This window comes from Microchirus variegatus (assembly GCF_963457635.1).
Source record: "Microchirus variegatus genome assembly, chromosome: 21".
Classification (NCBI taxonomy): Eukaryota; Metazoa; Chordata; class Actinopteri; order Pleuronectiformes; family Soleidae; genus Microchirus; species Microchirus variegatus.
Window position 1 is genome coordinate 2,713,656 of NC_139822.1, and position 27,286 is coordinate 2,740,941.

General features: G+C 38.6%; 2 protein-coding genes across 2 annotated transcripts in view; one reads left to right on the forward strand and one right to left on the reverse strand.

Moving 5' to 3' along the window:
• The window catches only part of LOC310942401 (uncharacterized protein), a gene marked incomplete at both ends in the record, with an annotated part of 66,246 nt that extends 57,737 nt beyond the window's left edge, over positions 1-8,509 (reverse strand). The window contains 2 exons of the mRNA XM_083907781.1: positions 7,231-7,331; positions 8,356-8,509. Coding sequence (XP_083763907.1) covers positions 7,231-7,331; positions 8,356-8,509 — 255 coding nt within the window. The remainder of the gene's footprint in view (positions 1-7,230; positions 7,332-8,355) is intronic.
• Positions 8,510-11,049: 2,540 nt separating this feature from the next.
• vrk1 (VRK serine/threonine kinase 1) lies at positions 11,050-27,200 on the forward strand. Its single transcript, XM_083907853.1, has 13 exons — positions 11,050-11,109; positions 13,458-13,617; positions 14,771-14,826; positions 14,933-15,002; positions 15,608-15,695; positions 16,940-17,048; positions 18,370-18,462; positions 18,744-18,876; positions 20,310-20,430; positions 21,243-21,301; positions 24,705-24,874; positions 26,613-26,691; positions 26,951-27,200. Exons 2-13 carry the CDS (start codon positions 13,458-13,460, stop codon positions 27,112-27,114), a joined length of 1,302 nt encoding a protein of 433 aa, XP_083763979.1. The 5' UTR covers positions 11,050-11,109; the 3' UTR covers positions 27,115-27,200.
• The last annotated feature ends 86 nt before the right edge of the window (positions 27,201-27,286 follow it).

Sequence of the window (27,286 nt, forward strand, 5' to 3'; positions counted from 1 at the left end):
GTGTCTGTGCCGGTCTGTAATAATATCCCACTCACAAAAGCTCTGATATTACTTGTGTGTCCAGCCGACCATGTAAATTCAATTCAGCCTAATAGTGCACCACCACTAGTGCATCACACGTCCCTTTCGCTTTAACTGCTACTGCTCCAATTCAATTAGAGGCGGAGAATGTAAAATAGACTCTTTTACGTGTAGACAAGGTTTTATCCTTTTTTTTTCCCAGTTATGCCCGCTGTTTTCCAAACAACATTAAAGAAAGATCCTGTAAAAAAACTACAAGGCTGTGGAGTTGCTGTGTTTCTTAAGTGAGTGTCTTTGTGTGTGTGTTCTTGTGTTTGTTACCTCATTGGGACCTTTTCTGGCATAAACACTAATGTTGTAAGGACCAGGACTCAGATTTGAATTGTGGTAAGGATAAGGTTAGAAAAAGGTTAGGGATAGCCTATTATTTAGGCTGCCTAAATGAATGGAAGTCCATGCAGAGGCCCTAAAAGGATACTGGCAATAAAGGATAGGGTTAGACTTGGGTTTAGCTTAGATTTATGTTAAGGGTTAGGCATTTAGTTGCAATGGTTAAGGTAAGAGGTTAGGGAATTAATTATGTCTATGAGTGTCCTAAAAAAAAGAAAGTGTTATGCGAGAATGTGTTTGTGTGTAGAAGCTAGCTCAATCATTTTAGAGTTTAAGAGGCTATTAATTTGAAGTGAATGAGTTTAATTTGCTAATAACATCAAGTAAAATGAAATTAAAGCATTGAGCAATGTCCGAGTTGTAAAAAGTAGCATTTGCTACAAACATTCATGGACAGCTTTGCTAATTGTGAATGTGTTGGATGGCGTTGCACGAGAAATTAAATGGTGACGGTGTTTGTTTCAATAAGCAACATGGAGGAAGACATTCTGTTTTTCTGATTTGTTTGGGGACCAAAAAACAATATACCACGACCCATCTGTGGGTTTTGACACAGTTTTTTTAGAACCACATTACTGCAGCAAAGCCTACAGGAGACAAATCCAATAAATTAAATGGGTTTTTTGACCAGTGGGAATGACTGACATGAACATGTTAGCAACAGGTCCATGGTGAAATTTAATCGCGGCACATACTTCCCAATTCTGTCTTCTTTTTTTTTTTATTCTTTCAACGCATGTGATCTTCACAGCTGCGGCTGCACGCCATTTCAAATGCTCCACTAAGCGCCTCTTTACGGCGTCTCAGCCTATAATGAGAGGAGCGACATATGTCCGGTTCCCCTGCTGTTTCCAGATAAGCCCTCGCATTCAGGAGCAATGCTGGAACACTCCTCCAACCCTTTTCCTCCTCGCATTTTTTTTTATTTTGCATGCACAACCTGCTAACAACTGCCAAGGAAAATAGTGAGGCACTTACTTAGTGACATTTACCTCGCCGACAACTATTCCACGTACACAGGGGTGGATGGTGGGGGGAGATGGGAGGCAATAACAATCAGCATGCATTTAATTTAAAAGGGGAGAAAAAAAAAGTGTTCCCTTTACAATTACAGAGGCAGGGACAGATATAGTTTTCTCCCTCCCTCTGTGTGTGTGTGTGTGTGTGTGTGTGGGTGTGTGTGTGTGTGTGTGTGTGTGTGTGTGTGTGTGTGTGTGTGTGTGTGTGTGTGTGCCGGCAGACTTCCGCAGTGCAACATTAATGCTAATCAAAAGAGCTGAGAAAGCAGCGGTGGTCTGTAAAAACAGATTTTCTCTTGTCTTCTCATTTCTGGAGGGATTCTCTTTTTTTCTCACCCACTCCTCCTCCTCCTCCTCCTCCTCTTTCTTGCAGGGATTTATCTCAGGGAAAATCATATTTATAGGAATTGAATATGACCACATGCATGTACATGTGGTATTTGTGTATGGGGCCGTTTTTTCTTTTCTTTTTCTTCTCCCTCCTGCTTCCTTGACTGTGTACAGGATGAATCATGGAAGTTAAGTTGTGGTAATTGATTTCTCTTCAGTCCACTCAACTGAATAATCTGCAAGGGAAACAACACTAAGCTGTTCATTAGAAGATTTGCCAACATGCAAGTAATTCCGAGCTTTACTCTCCAAACATCATGAAGGAACTTAAACTCGTATAGTAAATACCCTTTGTGTTTGGAGAGTTGGAGAATACGTCACATTTTTGTAATCTTCCTCTAAAAAGTGAAATAAGTCAATAAAGCCTTTTTTCTTGCTGGTCAAAAAAGCCAACTTACATCCATTTGAGAATTTAAATTATTAGTATTCACTCTTGGGTCAAATGACTCTGCAATTGGCTATTGTTTTTTTTGTTTTTTTCTTTCACACTCGACTGTTTTCTTCTGCCAGTCTAGACACTGGACATTTCCCAGTGAGCGATCTCAAATAAAAACTTGCTGCCAGTGAGTCTGAAAGAGGGACTTTAGGGAAATATGTAAAAATTGTAACAACCATTGTATTGTCATCATCATAAACCCTGAGAGATTTCATCAAAATTCACATGTAATGAACAGTTTACCCAGCTTTTTAAGACAGTAACGACAGAGGTATGGATGTTGAACTATGGGCCTGACAAAAAAAAATATTGCAGAGGAAAATGTGTGATTTTTTGTTCTGATTTTGTAAGAATGTTTCGCTAAATTAAACAAATGTTTCATTATGCAGATGACACTCAGTTTTACATACCAGTCGCACCAAACAATTTTCATCAATAACAAATCTCCATACACCCCTAGATGACATCTAATTCCCGATTTCAATGAATTACCTACAATTAAATGACTGAATTTATTTAACTTGGTCCTCTTGCTCCTGTCAAAAGTCTGAGCAAAGTCCCCTAACCAAATATTGTCACATTGTGTTCGGACATTTTGGAGTCATCCTCTCTCTCAAACAAGTCACACAAGTGTCTATCCAAATGTGTGTGTATCCAAAATGTTAAATACAAGACATGTTTATCCAAAAATAAAGTCATTCACACCTTAATTTCCCATGGGTTTATGATAATATAACTCTGTATCAACCCCATTGTGTGACTTTACTGCTTCCTAATTGAATACACAATTACATTCAAAATTCTAATATTTGTCACTCAGTCTTGCTTCTGCATAGACCTGCAATGGTCTAACTCCTAGATTCCCCAAGGTCATCCTCACCACAGCTCCCGTCTTTCCCCTTCTCTCATTTAGAAACCACACTGCTCTCTGTGATAGTCCCCCATTAGGTAAATACTTCAATTAAATTTAAAGTCTTAATTTTAATTTGGGTCTGATTGTGGCAGTGATGTGTGTATGTAATAAGTGTACTCTTTAACTAATAATATAATAATAATAATAATATAGTTATTAGTATTTATGAAGAATGAAGAAGAAAAACTGTGCTTTTTTTTTTTATTATATTACCATTCATACTTATTTATAAAACCAGATTTGAGTGACAAATATATATATTTATGTATATATTATGTACAGGGTAACTGTTTCCAGTTTCAATTCTAATTTATGTTAAAACTAAATAAGGCACTCTGTGAATGTTCTGTTTCTGTTGTGACAATACATACCTCTTTATTACAAAGTTAAACATTAAATTATTATTATTATTTTAAAATTCCAGTCCTAAATACAGATTTTGTAAAACCTAATCATTTTATCCTTGGACAAATAACCAGATCATTTAATTCAAATCTGTCCTTCAGTTTTTGAGTTATTCTGCTCAGAAACAGAAAAACAGATGAAAACATAACCTCTTCTGCAGAGGTAATAATAATTGATCAATCAGTCAGGAAATAACTGTCTGTCCTTGGGGGAAGTCGAATCCAACACTATCACTTGCATTAGCTGCTAATGTGCATCGCAGTCATTTCTCAATCTGATTAGAAATCCCCGCAGTTAAGGATCGTCCTTGGTGCCACAGCAGATGTGTACACTCGGAGCTCGATCGTCCCCAATTACCTTTATAATCTCAGAATGAGCTGAACAGAAACACACACACACACTTCACAGTAGTTTGCACAGTGGAATCACAGAGTTTAAGCACGGTGGCCTCAGACCCCGCTGGCTCCAGCCCTATAATTGTTTACCACTCCTATGAAAATGTCACCAACAGCAATGCTGTTTTATCCACTTACAAAATTTCAAAGCAGTGCAAAGGGGCCCGAGGGTGCAATAAAAAAAGCTTTAAATAGTCTTCAGTGCTGCTCCTCAGGGGAATCGCCCCTCGCTTGAAAAGACCTAATTTAATAAATTTGCTCTTTAGGCGTTCGTCGCTTCGTTTTGCATCCTCTTATTATGAATTCATTCACATTCGGCCCTTTTGGTCTAAATATTGCCCCTCTTAGCTAATGCTTAACCATACATATTTTACTCTTTCAGGAGGACCACCTACATTCGTTTCCAATGCAACTGGGTTCATTAGCACCTCAGAGATAATACGCTGGCGATGTATGCAGAGCGTAAGCACTGCTAAGTCTCTCATTTTCCACAAATAATTCCCCTTGATCTCTGGTGAAAATGTATGCAGAGTGGGGCGGGATAGTGCGCAGCATGCTTTTACATCGTCCAAGTAAAGAAATAAATGAATTATAAATGGCAGACTGCGTGTGTGGCAATGAGAGAATATGTGGGATTATTTTACTGAAGAGTGAGAATACAGTATGTGTGTCATGGAATAAAAAAAAGTGTATATTATGTATGCAGTTGTGGTGTACAGTAGCAGTTGTGTGCAAAGTTACGAGGAAGTTTCACAGTTGCAGTTTACATCAATAATTCTCATGATAATAATCACATGCAATATCAATTATCAGGGATCCCGCACACTACTTTTCTATCAGTCAGTAATTAGTCACTTAAATATGAATTCAAACTTTTACGATTGAACTATTCTTTCCAAGTCAAGCTTTAGAACAATATTTATTTGCTATTATTGGCACAATATTGGTACCGGCTGATATTGGCTTCAAACATCGGTAAACATTGGTAAACACACTAAGAACATATGATATGACTAATGACTAAACTAGTAGGCTGAATAGGCTGCTATGTTGCATATGTTTTTTTATGCACATTGTTTTACACTTGTGAGTCCCCTGGAAAATTAACAGAAAAACAGAAAGAAAAAGTATTATATATAATTAGAATTTATGAATGGTGCATTCATACTGAATTAAAATAAACTCACTTCCTGCGTTTAAACAATACAGCGCTGTTGCAGCAAAATGCAAACACGCTTGTTCTCTTTGCAGTGATTGATGAGGCTGCAGTGCTGCTGTCAGTCTGAATGCAGTTTGTTTGGGTGTAGACTGTAATGATGCTAATTATCCAGGGAGGTTTATTATGTGTGTGTACAAACTGTGTCAGGGTTATTGGGTAAATATATAGATACGTATACACACACACACACACATATATACTTTATATATGTTTTTTTTTAACTCTTATGTCCACTGTCAGATGCAGTAAACACAGACAGGATTCAGGTGGTGGGTATTTAATTTCTCTTGGTCTTGCACCAGGTTATAGTGTTGATATTGATTTTTTTTTTTCCTCTGGTGTGCCATAATATCATTGCACGGTACAGTTATTTTCTGAGCAGAGTTGCTGACGTTGCATATCAGAACAGGGCTGTGCACACAAAGCTTTTCAAAGCAATACTTCAAAATTGCTGGAGTTTAAAGTCTCAACCTGAGGACTTTGTTTGCTCTCTTTGTTTCTTTGACGTTAGCATTTCCTGATGTGAGACTCACATGTCAAACACAGAATGTTAATTCGCTCACAGTGAGTGGAGCTTCATGAGTAAACCATACACTGGCCTCATGACATGCAAAGCTGTGACCACGTAAATAAAACCTGGTTTTCTATGGGAGCAGTCAACATTTGCCACCTATTACTCACAAAAAAAACTTTTTACATTGATTTCTTCATAATCTCCAATTCAATCAGCCCTTTGCCTCAGAACCCCATCCCTCTCCTTCTTCCCCCTGTCCCATGTCCCCAGTTCTCAGGCACCATCCCACGCTCAATGTCTTTCGTTCCAACTCTCCGTCTCTTGTCCTCAAACCTCAGTCCTCTTTCCCCATGAGTTATAGTACAAGGTTTTTAAAGTGAAAACATGGCTGGCAACATGGACACAAAGAAATACAGATTTGGTGCGTGGGTCTTTATCTCATGGGTATATAGCCTTTTGCAACTGGAAACTGAAGGTTGTATAGCACTCCTACACCAAATTCCATAGAGAGAATGTAGATTTTCAGCTTGCAGGGTAAGAAGAACTGACTGAACTGATCTACTGATCTCATTTGGTAAGTTTGTTTCATACATTATACATGTACATTCAATTTAAAGAAAATCACCTTTACACCAAAGTCACAAAATAACACATTTGATGATTACTGATGGAGACAGCAGTCAACTGTGTAATTCGTAATCTTCTCTTTGAACTTTGGTGCTGGGAGTGAGTGATTTGGGAGTGAGTGACACTATTTTTTAAGTTTCCAGTCATACAAAGCTGCGTAATAGCAAGATAAACATAAGTACGCTGTGGTCAAAAACTTCCTCGCTGTCTTTATTCCAAGCTTTTCCCTAAACAGTCTCTATAAATAAAACTGCTAGTGTCGTAGCGCTCCAGGTGTGGCAGCCTTGTTGATTTTTAAAAAAAAAATTCAAGCGAATGATGCAAACGTCTGTACATTGACTTTGTATGAAAACCCGCCCTGCGGAAAATTTGCATCATGTCTGTAATTCAGCTTATTTGTAATTCAGTGAGGCCTTTGCTTAAATTCTATATATTTCCCTTTTGTTTTCCCCACAACCATGTCATCAGTGAGAGTGAATCTTCATTTCTCAGCTGGTTCTCGACGGTCACTGATTATATGCCAGGACCTCATACAACCACACTTTAAACAACCTGAAATATCCGTTTAACCCTTAGAACACAAAGCATTGCGGCTACTTTTTCCATTACTATGTTTAAACATACAGTATATAAGAATAGCCTCTCTGCAAAAGAATGTGCAATATAGAGTGTCTCATATCCTTTTTTCCCCAAGCAAAACCTAGGCAATGTGTTTGTTCATTTTCACCAACTATATTAACACACCTGAGTAAAAAGTACTTCAAATGTCTAAAATCGGACTGAATTTGTGAAATTCGGAAGTATCTCACAGTTCACTTGGCTCGTTTTTATGAACAAAAAGAAACGAAAAACAGTCTATTTAGTGACACGTACAAACTAGCAGTGTAGCAGAGCAGTGTACCTGAAGCTGTTGCAGCACGTGTGCTTGTGGTTGGACCTGGTGTCTGGTGCAGCTCTGCTGGTAGGCCTCCATTACCTCTGTCAAGGTGAGGCAGCTGTCAGCTGAAATAAAAAGGAATGCAATCATTCACTGCATCCCAGTGAGCCACCAGCAACCATTCAGAAGTGCTCAAGAGGCACAGAAACGCCATACGGTGAGTCGTGCTCCATTATTGTGTGTGTGTGTGTGAAGATGGCAGTCAGTGAGAAGTGAGAAGGATTTGAATGTCTAATGATAAATCTACCAATCAGACAGCTCGCTTTATCAACCATAGCCTTGTGGGGATGATGATTTCCAGATGCAAGAGACCACAAAGGTTTTTTTTAATGACTGAAACATGCAAACATTTTTATTTTTTAATTTTATGTATCAATAAAAAAGCTGCAGAGTTGCAATTTAGTTTTATACATTTTAGAGATGACAAAGAAAATCAAGTTCTTCTCCTCATTTATTAAATCAATCAAAATATCCATACTATAGTTTCCCCTTTTGACTCAAATCCACTTTTAAAAACACGCGCAGTAATCCGAGACAAAATGATGGCAATGTGATTGTCTTCAATAAAGCAAAAAAAAATTGATTTATAAAAGTGTCACATAAACACACTCGGAGCCATAACACATATAATATCTTTGAATGTTTTACCTCAGATATGTGAAATGGGTTTTTTGTTTTAACAACTTTCGTTATCGTCTGACTTGAAGATTTCTATCATGATGAACATATTCTGTCTCTATAAAGAATAAATAACATGACTCGGCTAAAAAGTTGACTCACTTGACTCATTTACACTACAACAAGTAAAGCATGTTTGTGATATTTTGTGTTTTTGGATCATATCAGATTTGGCAATTGTCTTTTATCAGTATCCAATCAAGTGATTTTTACGACCAGTATCGATAGTATCATATCGGCTCATTCCTACACAGTATCACACAGTGAGGGACAGGTATACCAGCCAATAAATACATTTTACAAGGGCTACACACACTGAATTGTTTTAACTGTTGGCTATTAGGTCGTAAAGATGAATTTGACAAAAAAGGTGTTTTAGAACATGGATTATAGCTTTAAACGGCAGCTTACCCGTTCTATCAGCATCCCTGTGCTCAGCAAACCCAGATACTATCTGCTCATCAGGTGGGAAAGACACATGCTTTCCTCCCGTACTTTTCTTCTTCAGTTTTCCTGCTCTGTCATCGCTCTGCTCTTTATTCTCGCCGTCACTGCAGTGGGTCATCCTCTGTTTGAAACTTTCAGGATGTCAAAGGACACACGTGAAAGCTGCAGTGACCACCGTAGCAACACCAAAAGTGATCCTCATTTGCAGAGGGAGCAGAAATGTCTGCACCAGCGCCCTCTTGGACATAAAGCGCTACTCTATCCACTCTGTGACACATGGAAAGGCCAGCCCCCAAAGAAACAATATCTTATTCATGAGTTGTGTTGTGAGTGAAACCTAATATGTTTGTGTCCAATGATGCATCCAGAGTAGGTACATTAACATACCTATTTGAATTCAGCATTTACAGCGACATTTAGGACTACACTGGCAATAAGACGGGTAAGTATATTGAGTTGCACCTTTTTCAACCTCTCTGCTTAATGTGAGCTGGGTCACTGTAGCCACTTGCACACTACAGTCAGCGAGTATACCTGGGAAAAAGCAGATTGACACCATTCATATTGTCAGTGGTTGTTCGGCCCTATTAAGAATGGAACAACAACACAACATGAAGTTTAGTGATTATGTCATGCTATTGTGTATCTTTAATTTCTCTGTGAGTGTTCTCATTCATTCAGGTCAGTTATCTTCTGTAGTAAATAATACATAATAAAAAAAACATACTAAATACATAATACCACACTAATGCTGCGTTCCAGAGCCCATCCAAACAAATGGGATGTGGGACTTATCCTACCTGATTTGTACTATCTCCTACTACAAAGCGTTCCAGCAATTGAAGTCGAATGTTAGAAAACATGGACGATCACGGTGCTTTAGATTTATGTTTGAAGAGGCATTTTGACTGTCAGCAATTCAGTCTACTTACATAAACAAGCGATCCGTAAATGTAAAAGCGATACATATAACGTCATGAGTATACTTTTACTGTAGCCCTACATATCTTCATGCTAATGGATAACAACAACGACATAATTTCACGCCATAACATGAAAAACAAGTTGTGATAAAATTGCTGTGTCTAAAACAACTCTACACGCAGAAAAGTAAAGTTTATAACCTATTCGTGTGACTCCATGGGCGCCGCCATTATTCTCCGACGTCATTTTGGTGAAGTTGGGGTAGGACGATCAGCCCCGACTTCGCGAGTAGGAGGTCCCACTTCGACAGGTATTCCAGTGCACTTTTTCTAGTTGGAGGTAGGATAAGTCCCACGTCCAACTAGTTTGGATTGGCTCTGGAACGCAGCATAAGAGCACAGATTACAATCCAATATTTATTTTTAGAGTTTATAGATTCTGAGGGCCATACATTTCTGTATCAGTCTGTCTTTCTTTGCAATGACATGTGGCCATGTGCTGTTTCTCCACTGAACCTTTTTCATTGTCTGTAGTCTGCAGCCAATCTGGTGTAATTTCAATGAAGCAGCATTAGTTGTTTGTTAACCCCCACAACTAACAAGCAAGTCTAGTTGCCAGGTGAAATAAAAATGACTGAGCACTGTCTCAAGTTATCAAAAGTAAAGTTAAATAAAAACATTAATAGGTAAAAGTTATGCTTATGGGAAGATGAGAAGAGGGTGAGCCACCTTCAGCTACACTGAAGAACTTTGAACTGTGATGAAAAACTTTGAACTGTGTGTCTGGGCTTTGAACTGTGATGACTGTGAATAAGAACTTCAAACTGTGGAGGGCAACACTACACCTCTCAATGTACAGCCTGCCATAAATGAGAAGAATGCTGTGTCGTACAGCCTGCCAGACATTACTATTTGTATAAGAGGAACTCCAAACTGCCGAATAAGAGCTTTGAACTTTGGAGCAGCATTACAACTCTTGGTGTACAGCTGGATGGAAATTATTAGGTGAAATATACATCAGTGGATGCCAGTGAGGTTTTGGAGCAGTTAGTGATCGAGACACATACATAAGGTGAGAAAGAATAGACTAATAAACCATAAGAAAGTAAGAAAAGGAACTTCACATGGTCTGTTATGTCGGCCAAACAGAGTTTTAAATTTGGACAGTAATAATAATTAAGTTGAATAGTAATAATAACCACACCAAGAACAATAATACTATTGCTGGTATACATTATTATTATTATTATTAATAATAATAATAATAATAATAATAATAATATATATAATATAATATTATATATATAATATCATATTATTATATATATATATATAATATCATATTATTAATAATATATATTATATATAATATATAATATATATATAATAATATTAATATTATATATATATATATATATATATATATATATATATATATATAATAATAATAATAATAATAACAATTTTAATAAGTATAATAATTATAATCATAACCATAATAATAATAATAATACAAATAATAATTCTTCGTTTAATTTAAAACCAGTCTTTTATTTTGAAATGTTGACCTGTGTCATATGAGATATAAATGACTCGTCTGTCTTAAAATTGTGTTCACATTATCAACGCTCGGGGATCTCATGCAGGCATATTCAATAGCTCTCAGTCACGTAATATCGACGTAATCCCCCAATAGAGTAGCAACATTGCGTGACGTCACTTCCTGGCCGGTAGTTTTGCGGGAAGTTCGTTCCTGACACAGAGACCCCAATCTCTGATAAACAACAAAGTAAAGGTGAGCATTTACAGATTCACTAAACGCGTGACCGTCGTTTGTAACCGCAGTGGTTCAGTAGAGTGCTGCGTTACGCTTCAGCTAACGACAGACAACCACATTAGCTTCGTTAGCTTTGTAGTTAACCAGCGGTTACAAGAGCCTAACGTGTTTTGCTACCTAGCTAACGTAGCGGTAGGGGTTTTACAGACATATTTTGCCTCCAATTGATTGTATCAAGGTTGTTTCCTGTGTTTAAACGTACTAGTAACGACTGTCTAATACAGTTATTGCATTTAAAAGCTTTACCCCATGGCGTGGGGACGTGTTAAGCTAACGCTGCTGGTAAACGGAAGCGTCAAACCAATTATGAAATTAGCATTTCGATGATTTAGCTCAGATGATGGATGGATGAATGCGATATGGAAACTAGTTGACGTGTTTGCGGTGATCAGTTAAGTCTGGATCGCTGCACTTTTCAGTGTGTGTGTGACCAGGGCCTGTCTCCAGGATAAAAAAGAGTTAATATGCAGTTAAAAATTCTAAGGATGCATTTGTTTACCACAGTACCCACACCTGGAATTAAAGTGTGTTTCTTCACTTCGTTTGAATATTTTAAACTAGTCGAAATCAACAGTAATATACATATATGATGGAAACATTCTCTCTTTCCTTCTCCTATGACTTTTCCTTCCCCACCATTTCTCATATTTGTGTGTATTGAAACAGGGAGGGACATTTATAAGCTTGGGATGGATGAAGTATTACTATAGGTAAATATATTGGGTGTGTGTTGTGGTAATTGGCCCTGCATGCCACGATGTCTCACTCCAAGTTTTTTTCTCAAAAGTTGGCAGCCCTGCTATATAACACTAAAAAGGGGAGGCAAAAATGAAGGACAGTTCTGTCAAATATCATGCATTAAGTTATTCCATCTGATATGTCCATCCCTAGCAGGATTTCCCCCAGAAAACCTGCCAAGCCCGGTGGTACCTCTCGGGCCCACCGGCGGCCCACAGCGTTTTTGTAAAAAAGAAAAAAAAAAAAAGTTCACAGGAAATTTTAAAATATGACTATTATGTGTTATTGTAAGACATTTATTAACAATACTTACACACCAACTATGGAGTCTTACAAAAAGACACTCTTGAAATTAAATAAATAATAATATAATTTTTTTTCACTTAAGTTAAATGTTTATTAAGTAATCGGCCAGTGAATCTTAAAACAAGCCAGGCAATGGTTACATTTAAAAGTAAAATAAATCAACATAAATAAAAAAGAGGTAGTGCCCCCTCATTTGCCTCATCTGGGGCAGACAAACAGCCCTTTTATTTCTGCGCACCACCCCTGCGCTGTTCTCTTCTCCCTCTCCTGCGCCGTTCGTCGCTCCTCTGCACTTCTGCATCTCCAAGTGGTCATTTCATATCTAAAGCAGACTAGTTAATTTCTCTACATGTTTTATCCCCACTTAAAAATAATGCTCTATATGACGAGGATGGAGTACAGTCGCGATGAAGTGCAGGGGATCTGAGCAGATCTGAGTAAAACGCAGTGACAGACTCTTAAGAGCAGGGCGCACTTTTCATCGTTTTCACTCCGTGGTCTTTGTGAAAGAAGGGAATAACGGATGCATCAGATGAGCTGATGTCTTTAACTGCTCAAAGGGAGAGAATGTTCTCTGGTGTGAAGTGAATGTCGCGGAGAGTTCATAATCTGCTCCGGGTTGGGTTTCAGTCGGCACCTGGACAAGCGTGCGCTATGCTGATTACATGGGGGAGCATGCGCTCTTGTTCCCCGGAATAGAACAATCAATCAAACATATATTTAAAATAAATAAACAAGCAACGCTAAGCCAGGCTTATAATACACTGGGGGAAACCCTGCCTAGTCTACATCTAACGTTACCATACATTATTAGACATCTTGGTCTTTACTGAGAGAACAGAATTGTGTGTCTGAGAGCCACTCATTTATGATAAAACTGTCGCTCCTCGCTCGTTGCTGATGGAGGATATGCCAACCGCTCTGGCAACCTCGACTCGGGAAGGGAGGGGGTGGAGTGGGAGGCAGATATGACTCCTAGTAACCGTTTTTGGCCACATTGTTACAGATGGTGCCTTTAAGTCTGCAAAGTGTTCTGTAATCCTTTGCATCAGGGCAAAAAAAAATTACTTTTGGGGGCTAAAGCCTGATTGCAACATAAATTGACAGGAAAAAAACAAAATGTGCAACTCATTGTTTTTTTTTCAAATGAAATTATCAGGATTGTCAATCAACGGAGTAAAAATCAAGCTTAAACCTCGTAAAACTCACTCATGGCTGTGGGGATGGAATACCACTAACAGACGTTTGACTGTACATTTCAGATGCCCCCTAAAGCCAAGGCAGCAGGCAAGGGTAGAGCACCAGCTAAAAGAAAACTGGCAGAGGAGTTCCCACCTGGAGAAGTTCTCACTGACACCGGGAAGAGGACCTGGAAACTGGGGGCTCCAATTGGCCAGGGAGGGTTTGGTCTCATTTATTTAGGTAAGGAAAATAAGGTACCAATGATGCATCCATCAAACTCTGTTTTTATTAAAAAATGTAAATCCTGCTCCATAGGCCTATTCTCCCCACTCTCTGTTTTTAGCACTGAAAATTGGGGAGTTTGAAAGCTCTGCTGTGGCTCCGTTTTCATTTTCAAAATGCCAGGGCTACATTTTAGCCTGGATGAGAAATGTGACACAATGTTCGGCTGACAAAATGGTGCATTTCTAATTTTGAGTGATTATTTCTGAAGACTGTGTCTTAAGACACATATTTCTGTTTTCCTGTGACTTTGTTTCCTGGCAGCTTTGTAAACATTTGAGTGTGTTGGACAAACTACAGTATGTGATAGTGCTGGGCGAAAATATATACCACGGTATTTTTCCAAATTTTAACGGTTTCACAATATATGACGTTATATTTGATAATCAGGTGTTCACAGCATTTTCTACTGGTTGAGAACAGAATTACTGCAGTAGATTAACTTAGGATGGTTTGTTTTACTTTCATGACTACTGTAGAATAACTCGACACTTGTACTGGTTCGCATGATATTCGAATATTCCCTCTAAAAAAACACAGATATTAAAATACATTTGCATAGTATTTGCATCGCGCACCTGGGGTGCGTTGCATCCACTGCATCTGGGGGCTAATACAAACTAATACAACGAGACATAACTACCTGTATATGTAGTTTATTTAAGGTTAAACATATTTCACAACATTACCTACACAAAAATAAGTAAATGAACTAATGACCAAGACCGCAGACCTCACTCGCTGTTGTAGATGTGCAACATTGAAAAGGGCTCCATCTGAAACAGTGTCGCTCAGCACAGTGTTCCGAACGTTGTAATCAAATACACCAGTATGGCGGTATATTAAAAATTCATATTATAATGAAAACATAAACCGGTATTCGGTGTGAACCGGTATACCGCCCAGTACTAGTATGTAGTCTTCATTTAGCATAACCTTAGTCCATTGTGGGCTGCTGTAAAAACGGTGTGTGAGTGTATTGAGCTGATATAAATATAACTTATTCATACCAACAGGTGATTGTACACAATGTATGTAATTGCAACATTCTACTGCACAAGGTATTTTGGTGATTTCTGAGAACCACTTTGTTCATTTTCTTGTACACTAGCTGATGAAAATTCTGCAAAATCTGTGGGTGCCGATGCTCGCTATGTCATCAAAGTGGTAAGATTAAACATCCTAAAAACATGAGGGGCGTGGTGATTCCACTGTCCATCACAATGCCAATCGGGTGGGCATTGCCCAATGTGCTTTGTGTTTTTGTCCACAGGAGCCGAGTGAAAATGGACCACTTTTCTCTGAGCTCAAGTTTTACATGCGAGCTGCAAAGCCTGATCTAAGTAAGCTACTGCATGTACACGTACACACACACACCCACACCATCACACCACAACACACACATTCACACCAAACCAAAGTTAGCCCTGTGATCATAGCACAACAGTCTCTCACCACCAGGGCAAACAAATAAAGAAAGCTTACTTTCTTAATTAAAAAAGACAGTCTTGTAACAGAGGCATGGGAGGCCCCATACAGAGGAATGGAATCTTTTGGTAGAGGCGCTGTTGGCCCCCAAGCCACAGCTTTGCATTTTATATAATAACAATCCAAATGTCAATCTCCCCTGACAATTAGCTACTATATTACTAAGGAACCAGAGGCTCATATTTTATTCATGCTGGAATCCCACGTTGTTGGTAAATATTTGTCCCAGCAGCAGATTAGCTTGCAGCCCCCCTTACCACCACAACACGCACACAGAATTAGACTTTTATTACTCCGAATATCACAGCTATCACCCACATACAGCACCACCAGTTAGCACTATGTTCGCAGGATGTTTCTTTAATCAAAGTGACTTTATATAATTTGCATTTTATAGATGTATATACAGACCATATAGGAAAATGTAGCCATCTTTTCAAAATGTCCTCTTGTCTTGCAGTCCAAAGCTGGATGAAGTCTCACAAGCTGAAATACCTGGGAGTTCCCAGGTACTGGGGCTCAGGTCTGCATGAGAAAGGAGGGAAAAGGTAAAACTTTGACCACAAAAACTCTCATTAACATTTCCACTCACTTTTTTTGTCAGTGTTTGAATATAAACTAGGGCTGGGTGATCTATCGAAAATGTATCGTTATCAAAATTTAGGATGATTATCGACGTCATTTTGCCCATGTCAATGTTCGATAATTTAAAATAAAAGAAATTAAAAGTTGTTTTGGGCTGTGTGTGTAGGTAGACAGGGTACCGTTATGTTCATGTCCCTTTAAGACGCTCGGCTGTGTACAGCGTGTATAGTCACGTGACTCCACGCCCTCTGTAACAAGAAGGGAAGGAGACGGTGAGGAAAGACCAAGCAGGTGCGTAGCGGCGTTGCCAACTTGCCGACTTTGATGCTAAATCTGGCGACATTCCGACTCCTCCTTTTCTTGTCTGACTTTGTGACTAGTGACAAATCTCCTTACTTTTTCTGGTGTTATTGGAGACTTTTGTGGAAACTCGCGTGAAAGCAGAGAGGAGACGCTCTGGCTTACAGAGTGCGGTGTAAATGTTTCTTCACTCACACCAAAAAAATCACTGCATTTGATCAAACATAAAACATACATAAATATGTTATGTCTGATATGTGTCAGTACTGATATCTGCGTGTCACAGCGCACATGCTTATATCAGGCAGATGGTCAATTTAATATGCAAATTAGACGATGCCGTCATTTAGCTATCTCAAACTTATCGTTCATTTAGCGTAATCAAGGTGAGCTGCTCAATATATCGTGATATTGATTTGAGGCCATATCGCCCAGCCCTAATATAAACAGACCTTACTGTGTGACTAGGTTTGGTAGAAGAAGTACAACATGCTGGGAATGTACAAATAACAATAACAAAGTTAACTGCAATGCAGTTTTTTTTCATATCGTCAATGATGCAAATACATTTTATTAAGCTCAAAAACAGTTTAAAATTAAATTAATATATAAAATGCATGTTTAATATGAAATGCAGTTTTATATTATGTATTTTATGATTATATTATATGACACAACATAAAGTAACATAGATTCTGCATATTATCTTCTGGATGAGAGGATCACATGATGTATTTGTCTTTCCAATTATGTTTTGGGAACTGTCTAGTGAATGTTTTTCTCCACGGTCTGGACAAGGCTGATTATAATCTGATCAGTACAACCAGAAACACGACAGCATAAGTACTTGGGCTTGTCTGATAGTTCAGATGTAAGATGTTGATCTCATGGTGTTTGTGCCTTTCAGGTACAGGTTCATGGTTATTGACAGGCTTGGCACAGATCTACAGAAGAAGTTTGAAGAATGTGGAAAGAGGTTCCCCAGAAAACTGGTTCTTCAGCTCGGCCTTCGTCTGGTTGGTTATTTTTATTTTTCGTGAACATTTACGTGGTGCACACAACAGATAATGAACTTACAGTTTTTGTTACAAATACAGGTTGTTTAACCATAAAAATGGTGCACAGAGGAATTGTTTTTTTTTATATTAATCATTTATTCAAAAACCTGCAGCTTTTTGGTCAAAGAACAAGCTTTCTGTGGACACTTATCCAGGCAGTCAACCCAGTGGAACCCAGCTTAAATGAAGGGTTGTTGAAGTAAATATCACCTTTAAAATATGCAGTATGAGCTTAAAAACCCATGGAGATCATGTAACATGTGGACATGAGCTGAGTCTGAGGCTGTTGAAGTGAAGCAGAGTAAAATGACAGAGGTTTTAGTAAAGAGATGGCGTTCTCTTGTTTGGCACAGCTTGGCACCATTTGAGCCATTTGAGATTTCTTAGATACCAAATTATTAAAACCCATTTAATTTTATTTACATGTAACTATTAAAAAAAAAAAAAAAAAAAAAAAACTAGCTGTAAATCGATGCTCCCTGTGTGGAGTGTAATGACAACTCTGTGACTTTGCAGCATGTTCCATTATGCAGCGCCATAGCTCTGGTTTACGTCGTTTATCGGCCAGTTTGGGTGATTGACAGCTCGTTTCAATCCTCTAAACCAGTAGAACCGGGCCCTGGTCTCCAAATGTGTGTGAACGTTATTAGCGACTCGAAAGTATATAAATGCGTATGATGCATTTGTGCGGACATTCGCCCTTCGCTCACCACAACGATCTAATGTCACTCTGTAATGATCAATCTGACCGGGAATAGTCCCCAAAGCATGCTGGGAAGTGTAGTTCATTAGAAGCGGAAAAAGTTTTTTGATAAACAGCAAAGGTAAGACAACATTTCTGGTTGTATTTCTTGAACGTGAGTTGTTGTTTTGCTCTTATTTTGTGGCTGGATCTGTGAATCTTGTTCGTAGTGTGATTTAAAAAAAAAAAAAAAAAAATGGTACTGTTGGAAACTGGATTCTCCGCTGTCCAGCTGCAACATAACCACACTGATACTGTTTTCTGCTCCTGCTGGTTTGATCTGTGTTTTAACTGTGTTTCGTGAACATAAGAATACTTTTTTATGAAGTTTTAGCCAAGTTTCTGACCTTTCTGTGGTATGCAGCATGTCTGTGTTTATTTAAGTTAGACATGGATTTATGACGTTTTTGTCGCTCTGTTTGACGCTGTCCCCGGTACGGGGGACATCAGGGAAGAAGAGATTAATATTTGTTTATTGGTATGTTTGCATATTGCACCTTTAGAATTCAATTTAATGTTGTGTTTTTTAATTTTTAGCTGGATGTTCTGGAGTACACCCATGACCATGAGTATGTGCATGCAGACATTAAAGCATCCAACCTCATGTTGAGCCACAGTAATCCCAACCAGGTCAGTCCATGTTAAAGCTTTATGATTTTTATTTCTATTAAGGGAAAAATTAAAAGGAAATGCTGTACTTGCACTTGGAGCCAGTAAGTTGAAATATATTTTATATTACAAATGTGCACTAATTTGCTTTTAAGGATTGTTCTTCGATCTCTGATTACTGCTATATGTTGTCATTTCTAGAGTCATCACACATACTGTATGTCTGTATTCATGTATAAGCATGCTTTTGTTTTGTGCATGTCTGTATGCATGCCTGAATCACTATTTTTTGTGAACTGTAGGTTTACTTAGTAGATTATGGACTGGCATACAGGTACTCACCCGACGGTGTCAACAAAGAGTACAAGGAAGACCCCAAGAGATGCCACGATGGTACCATTGAGTTCACAAGCATTGACGCCCATAAAGGAGCATGTAGGTACAAGTAGTTTTAGTAGTCTGTAGTACAGTATTTATTTTTATTTATGTACAAATTGTGATTAAAGTTAAAGGTGCTGGCGTATAATAGTAAATCCTGATTTCACGGTGTAATACCATTGTCAACCAAACAAATTTTAGACACTTAACAAAAGGCCCACCAAATAAAATCTACCCCTGGTTAAAGCTGCAGTACATACATTTTGGTTATTTTGTTGATATCATTCTGCATCTGTTTGGTCTTTTTGAACAAATTTGGATGGTGTGTCCCTCATCTGAAAGCAGGGTCTGTGAACCAATACTGTCAGACCTGACTGAGGGAGATTTTGTATGTATACAGCAGCAGAGCAGGGGCAGTTGGAGACAAGAAGCCAATAAACTGCTGAACAGCCAGTATTTCTGAATCCACTTTTGAAACTTTTTATGGTCACTTACTTCTTTGTGTTTTCATCCAAACTCAAACCCAGTTGGAGCCTCCCACCTTAGCACAACATTGTTGTTTCCGCCATCTGTCTTAATATGAAATAAATCACTTCCTGTGGGCAGAGTGGGCATTTCGCCAGGTGACACAAGATCTAAACTCCACTACAGTGAAAAACTGGTTTGTTGAAGGGGACAGACTAAAATGTGCTTGTATTTATAAGCACACTAACACAAACCTCACTGGTTACAGTTGGAAAAAATGTCTAAAGGCAAGAAAAGCACTTTACATACAAACATATTCTAGGGATGCAACTGTACAGTTTCTCCACGGTTCGGTATGTATCATGGTTTTGGGGCCATGGTATCGGTATGGTTTTGATATCTTAATATAAAACTGCTCAGACTAGCAAACACAATATTACATTGTAAAAATAATTAAAAGCACAGATATAATCACCACAAACTTTATTTAAACAATAGTGCACTATCAGATCTAATGAAACAGCAAACATGAAACCACACAAATTAAAAATAAAGTTTAGTGCTATCCAATAAAAATAAACAAAACTTTAACCCACTCACAGAAACTACAATTATAAATACACCATGCTGCTCCAAGTGAACGAGACGGGTGATGACGCTTGCTCTGGGTGGCGCTGTAGAGCAAGTGTCTGTCCAATATCCAACAAATCAAACCAACTTCACTGCGCTGCATAACAGATGCTTGCACTCCGTGGTTTGTTTGTTGACATTCATTTTCTCATTCTCATCGTAGTCTGCGCTGAATCCTAAAATACAGAATACCGTTGCATCCCTAACATATTCTCAGGAAGTTTAGACTTAAACAAGCAGAAACTTGTTCTTTAACATTTTGTTTATTGGCTATTGGTTTTTCCGTGAGTAATTTAAGGGGCTGTTCTTAGCCATAGGTCAACAGCTACAAATTTTAGGGATATTGAAGGACATTGACAGTTTGCAACTGCTGCTGATGTGGTTGTCGCCTTCAGCTGCTTCTAGACGGAGTGACCTGGAGATCCTGTGTTACTGCATGGTCCAGTGGTTGTGTGGCCAGCTGCCCTGGGAGGACAAGCTGCAGGACCCCCTCTACGTCAAAGATTCCAAAATCAAGTGAGAGAGGAACATCTGCTTTCACCAATTACCTCCAACAATTCCATAATGAATGCTGAAGTGGCAGGACAACTGTATATCTGTTTTGTTGCTGAAATGTAAAAAGACAAGTTTTGTGGTCTGTCATACTCGTGTGTGTATATATATATATATATATATACTATAATGACAGTAGAGGATAATTATTTCTGTTTCACTTTACTGCAACACATTCCGAAAATATGTATGCAGTTTTTTGTTGTTTCTAAAAAACAAAACAAAAAAAGCATCCTCTACAGTTGTCAAGTATTTAGCGTGATCTACCCTTACACTTGAGCAATAGCACTGCTCTGTTAATACTGGAGTGGAACGTTAATTAGTTGCTGGTAAATCCTGTGTTTGTATGCTTGAGCATTACATACAAATGTTGTTGAGTTAAACTCATTGACAGCTCCCTTATTTAGAAGACCAGTTTTAAGTCGCATCACTGCATTCCAAATTTCAATGATCAGAGAATTTGACAGACAGGAAAAACAACAAAGCTGGAGGTGCCTGAAACTTTTGCACAGTACTGTATATGTATACATATATATGTCGTGTCATGGCGCACATGTGGTTATATCAGACAAATGGCCAATTATGCAAATTAGGCGATCGCGTCATTTAGCGACTTTTTTTCTCATTTTATGAGAAAAAATAATGGTAAAAAAGAAATCAAATGGCATTTAAAATAGATAAGAATGTGTGATTAATTTGCAATTAATCGCGAGTCAACTATGACATTAATATTTTTATTTTAATCGTTTGACAGCACTATTGTTTCTTCCTTACAGGTGTCAAGAAAACATCTCCCAGTTTATGATCAAGTGCTTCTCTTCACAAGAAAAGCCAGGTGAGGAAGACACAATTTTGATGACCTATCAAAACTGCTTTACACTACAGTTATGTCTTTCACCCACTCTTTCATATAGCTTGTCCATGTGCAGCACATTTTGTATCATACAAGATACATATATGCAAGATTAAAGACAGCTTGCTCTACCACTGAGCTACTGTTACACATATACAGTGGTGTCACTGTTTCTACATGCCATGTTTTTATGATCAAACAAGCACACAAAAGCATAATGGTGCATTTGCTAGCAAGCAATGCAGCAACTCACGCATCTCTCTTATATTTCATAAAGCGGTATGTGAAAAATTCACATCATTTAAAAAAATAAATACATTTAAAAAATACCGCATTTCGGCATTGGACTGGTATTCCGCCCAGCATTAATTTCACATATCAATGCGTGATGTTCACGCGACTCCAGAACGGTTTAGATTATGTTTCATGAACGACTACTAATGAAGAGAGTGATAAACTCAAGATTGAATGTACACTTGTCATGGCCATGAATAACATCAGTAAAAAATCCACCAATAAGCCCCCGTTGCTTAATGGCCCAATAGTACAATACTGTTGTTTCACCCCCACTGTCTTGATGTGCCTTTTCTCAGCTGATAGCTCATCACACAACTAGGTCAAACCCATTCTACTGCACCATTAATCAAAAAAAGGTTAGGGCCAAAGCACCATACTCAACAAACATGTGCACACGCAAACACATGGTGAAACATGTTTTGGTCCTGGTAAAGTAAATGACAACTTAAATTTATCTCTATCCTGATCTATTAATAATCTTCCACTGGGTGGCCTACTTTGTTCTTGTATGAACAATAAGCCAACTGTGTAGCAAATGCCGCTTTTCCACTACATGGTCCCGGCACGACTCAACTCGCCTCGGCGTGGCTTTTTTGCTTTCCCATTAGCTATGGTACTGCTGGCCACTGATTGGTCAGAGTGCCAATTAATTGCAGTGTCTTAAATTTAATTCTGGCCCCTTTTCCTTGCCACAAATACCTAGCTATTAATCGTTCCATTCTAAGAACTGTAGTAGGCAAAGACTGAAAAAGGTACAGTATCCGTGGAAGAATATTCATCCTGATCGATTCTATCCGGGAGCTTAAACTTAAAAAGGGTATAACGTTCCATCTATGTATATCAGACTTTATTTTTGAATTTAATGGGCCGTAATTGATATCATACAATCTAGAGAAGTCTCTAGGCAGTGAGACCCCCAAATATTTGATGGATCCCATTTCCAATTAAACATGATCTTAATTGAAGATGGAGGGTCATAGTTAAATGTTAATACTTTGAGTTTTGTTGATATTGATTTAATAACCAGAAATGAAACCAAATTCCTCTAGCAATGTCTTCAGTTTTGGGAGTGTCTGTGTAGGTTGCGTTATACTTATCAATAAATTGTCAGCAAATAGGGCCAGTTTTAGCTCCTCTGAAGTCATTGTTACCCCCTTTATATCTGATCTCTGTCTAATGAATTGACTCATGGGTTCTATAAACAAGGCAAAGAGAAGCGGCGATGCACAACACCCTTGTCTCGTTCCTCTTTCCAGAATGAATGAATTGGTTAGTTCTCCATCCATCCATTATCTACCGTCTATCTAATCTTCCTCCACCACGCAGGGGGTGCTGTGCCTATCTCAGCTGACATGGGGCGATAGGCGCAGTACACCCTGGACAGTCCATCGCAGGGCCACATATAGAGACAAACAACCATTCACTCACACTCGCACACCTAATGTCAATTCACCTAATACCCAAATCTGCATGTTTTTGGACTGTGAGAGGAATCCTGAGAACCCTGACTTGTCTCATAACGTGCAGTGTTGTCATTAATCTTTTTAATTAATGATTCTAATGATTCAGTACATTGCAAATAACTGCTTTACAAGTCACTAGATACTAGTTTGTGTGTATCATTTCATGCAGCCATGCTGTGATGACCCCACCCACGTTGAGGAGGTACTTGTAATGGAAAACCAACCATACTGTGTAGTCAATTTGAGGCGAGGCGTGGAGGGACCATGTAGTGGAAAAGCTGCATTTGAGTCGCAGCTGTAAACTGAGACTTTGATGTTTGTCGTCTCAGTGTCTGTGGTAAGAGTTGCTATTTTAGCGTTGGCAGTTTGACCTGCAGGCAGTGTGTCGGTTCAGGCAGAGGAGTCAAGCATGGAGTGTCACATGTCCTTCCTTCTCTGGTGAGCACAACTGAACTGTTGGTTGCAACTCCATCTGTGCAAGTCTGAGGAAAAAAAGTCACACCAAACCAGGTGAAGCATGTTGATGCTGAGACCATAGTAGTACATTGTGGTGAAACAAGTGTGTTTGCACTGTAGTCTTTAATGTGAAGAGAGGATGTTGATGTCCATCCAGAGTTATTGTTATTATGATTTAGTCTCCCATTGCAAAAATGTGCAGCTAAGCCTGAATGAGGGACTCGTGGGTCAAAATCCTGCATACTCCCTGTGCCTAAATCCAACCAGAGAGAGGATGCAAGTGCTCAGTAAAAACATGACTGCAGAAAAAGTACACACCAGGGTCAACACAAAAGGCTCACCTAATAAAAATATATGCCTGTCTAAGGGGATGATATTTTAAGATTATGTTGCCCATTTTACCTTTTCTGAAAACTGAAGGTTGTCATAGCTCACTCTCCCATACCTAGGTCCTTAGAGAAAATCTCCATCAGGTAAAGCTGAACAAAGGATTTCAAACACTTAAGTCATAAAATTACAGATTTGAACTTACTGATGAAGGCAGCAGTTGATCAACAACTGTGATTTTTTTTCTCAATGTACGGCGGTGCAGTGAATTACAAAAAACAACTATAGTTTCTTGTCTGAAAAGGCTGTCTAAATGCAATAAAAATTGGCAAAACTTTATAGCATACACTTAAGCAGGTATAGATTTGAAAAGGTAGCCATGCTTTCATTGAAGTTGTGGCTCGCTCTCTGCATGTTATAGGCATACAGGTGACAATGATTATGTAACAAAATATGGACATGGAGAAAATAAATTACAGAAAGATACTTGCATAGTGAGAGTCTGATTGGAGGCTCTGTTTTTATGAGGAAGTGGTGCATAATTGGCCCCATTTGTTATTAACATCCATCTTTAGTGCTGTTTACGCCTGACATTGAAATGTGCCTAAAATAATGTTTTTAACAAGTCTGCTGTCAGCATGTTTGTGAGTCGGTATGTGCGTGTGCATGGAAGTGACAGAGAAGGAGAGAGAGAAAAAATATGAGAAGAGCTGAATCAAAGCTCTCCTTGCACTTAAAAAAATATCAACAATTAGAAAAAAATGAGAAAATGCTGTAGCATTGGCTACCAATAAATTAACATACGAGTGCTGTGTCATTGTGTCATTTTATCTGAGCTGCAGATGAAATCCAGAAATTCATGGAGGAGGTTAAGTCTCTGGGATACCAAGACAGGCCGCCCTATGAGAAGCTGCGCTCCATCCTGCAGGCTGGACTAAAGACCATTCACACTAAAGATGATGACAAGCTTGAGTTCACTCCAGTCAATGGAACAGTGTCACCACCTGCTAAGGTAGACACACACACACACACACACACACACACACACACACACACACACACACTGCACAGAAGTAGCAACACCACAGCATTGAAACATTAAAACACACCCAGGGTTTCCCCCAGAAAACCTGCTAAGCCCGGTGGTAGGGCCTCTCGGGCAGCCCAGCACGGCCCACTGTGTTTTTATTCTTTATTACGGTATTTACAACCAAGTCAAGTTAACGGTGTAGGAATTACAACACTTTCTATATGTGCCTCCCACTTTTTAGGGGACCAATAGTAATGGGACAATAGACAATTGACTGAAAATACAAGCATCGTTACCTGATGCTTTTATTTGGGTAATGACAATAAAGTTGAATCTCATCTCATTTCACTTTCTGAAGACCAAACTGAAGGGAAAATGCCCCAGTTGCAGTAGAGGCCTGGCAGAGCATCCCCAGGATGAAACCCAGCATCTGGTGATGTCTATGCCTTCCAGATTTCAGGCTGTAATTGACTGCAAAGGATTTGCAACCAAGTATTAAACAATGAAAGATTTATGATTGTTTAGTTTGTCCCATTACTTTTGGTCCCTTAAAAAGTACATATAGAAAGTGTAGAAATTCCTACACCAATTCACTTCATTTCAAATCCATTGTAGTGATGTACAGAGCCAAAAAGAACAGAATTGTTTCAATGTTCCAATATTTATGGACCTGACTGTATATTGTATGTTTAAACATAGTAATGGAAAAAAGCAGCCAAAATGCTCTGTGGTCTAAGGGTTAAGGAATCAACAGCACTATTAAAAATACATTCATGCTGAATATCATAAAAGGATGTGGTTATTTTATGGATCAAAACAACTTATCAATGAATCAAGAAAATATTCAACAAATTAATCGATGATTTAGAAAAAGCATCAATAAAATAATAATAACCCTTATTTGTTTCCCATTTCCATCTTCCTGTTTTCATTTCACCTCTCCTCCAGCCTCTGCCCCTCTCTTGCTTTCTGTGCATATGAAAAATACCACTGGGGACGTGGTGTTGAAGGGTTACTGTCCCTGGTACTGGTTATTGTATGTAATTATCCCGCCAATCTGTTCACCTCAGCAGGTGCCACATGGTAATCATGAGGTAGCAATTGTCAAAATTGAGGCAAGAATGAATTTGGGAGTAGGGGGTAAGTGATAGATCAGACTGAGAGCGGAGCTTCATTATAGAGGCTTTGTTGTGACGGGTACGTACGACAGGTTTTGGTTGTCTTTGTTGAGTGCAGAGCCACTCTTTCTCTCTGCTTCTTTAGTAGACACCACAGTGACCTTGGTTTCTGTAGTTATAGTTAAGACTTTATGTTGTATAGGTTGCGTGATGAACATTAAACAAGAAAGAGATGAAGACCAGGGATGTTGCTCAGTTAAAGCAGTGAAACAATTAATTAACCAACATAATTGTGATTAGTTTTATCAAAGCAATAATTTTTCAAATCTGCTTTAAACTCATAAAATGTCTGTCAAACAAACTGATATCTCTCAATCTACTGTTATAGCTGTAGCCTTGTGGTCCTACTATACTTCCATTAGGTTATGAGTCTGGAAATTAAATTGTGTAGACTGAAAAAGCAATCGTCAGCAGAGGTATAGAACCACTGCACTTTTAGTTTCAAGTTGCATATAAGCCCATGCCCCCACAACATAACTGTTCTGTCACCTACATACAAGCACATGTTGACTGTTCATGTTTTTATTTTCACCTTCTTGCAGAAGACGACCAAGAGAAAAAAAGCAGATGAAGAGACTGAGGAAAGTCCCACAAGGAAAAAGAGAGCTACAAAGACAAAAAGTATGATGGCAAACAGTATTTCCACCAAAAGTACCAGTAACTTACAGTTCCAGGGATGACTGTCAAGGAGCTAAGGTTCCTTCATTTTCAGGGGAAAATGATATACTTACTTCTAAAGTTCCTAGTTCTTGATGAAAGTTCCTGCATTGGAACTTCTTGACTGTAACACAGATGTCAGTTGTGTTATGCAGTGTCAAATTATTTTCTGCATGTCTTGTAAGTGGAAAATAATGATACTGAAATTAATTCTCCCCTGCAGACGCGAATGGTGTGAAAAGTCCCAAAAAGGCTCCCAAACCAAGAAAGTTAGCCAGCCCTGGAAAACAGGGCGACCCCAAATCCAGACTGGTGGAGAAAGGGACCCAGACTTCACCTGGAGTCAACCAGAAACCAAGAGGAAGACCCAAGAAAAGAAACGACTAAACATCCACCTTTTTGTGCACTTCATCGATCCTCTGAAAAATAATTTTAAAGATTTTTTTTTTTTTTTTTTAAAGGGTATGATTTTTCTACCTTATCCACACTGGTAAATGGTGATGTTTGTATTTTGTGCGGTTGAAGTGAGAATCATTATAATAAAGCACAAATAAAATCA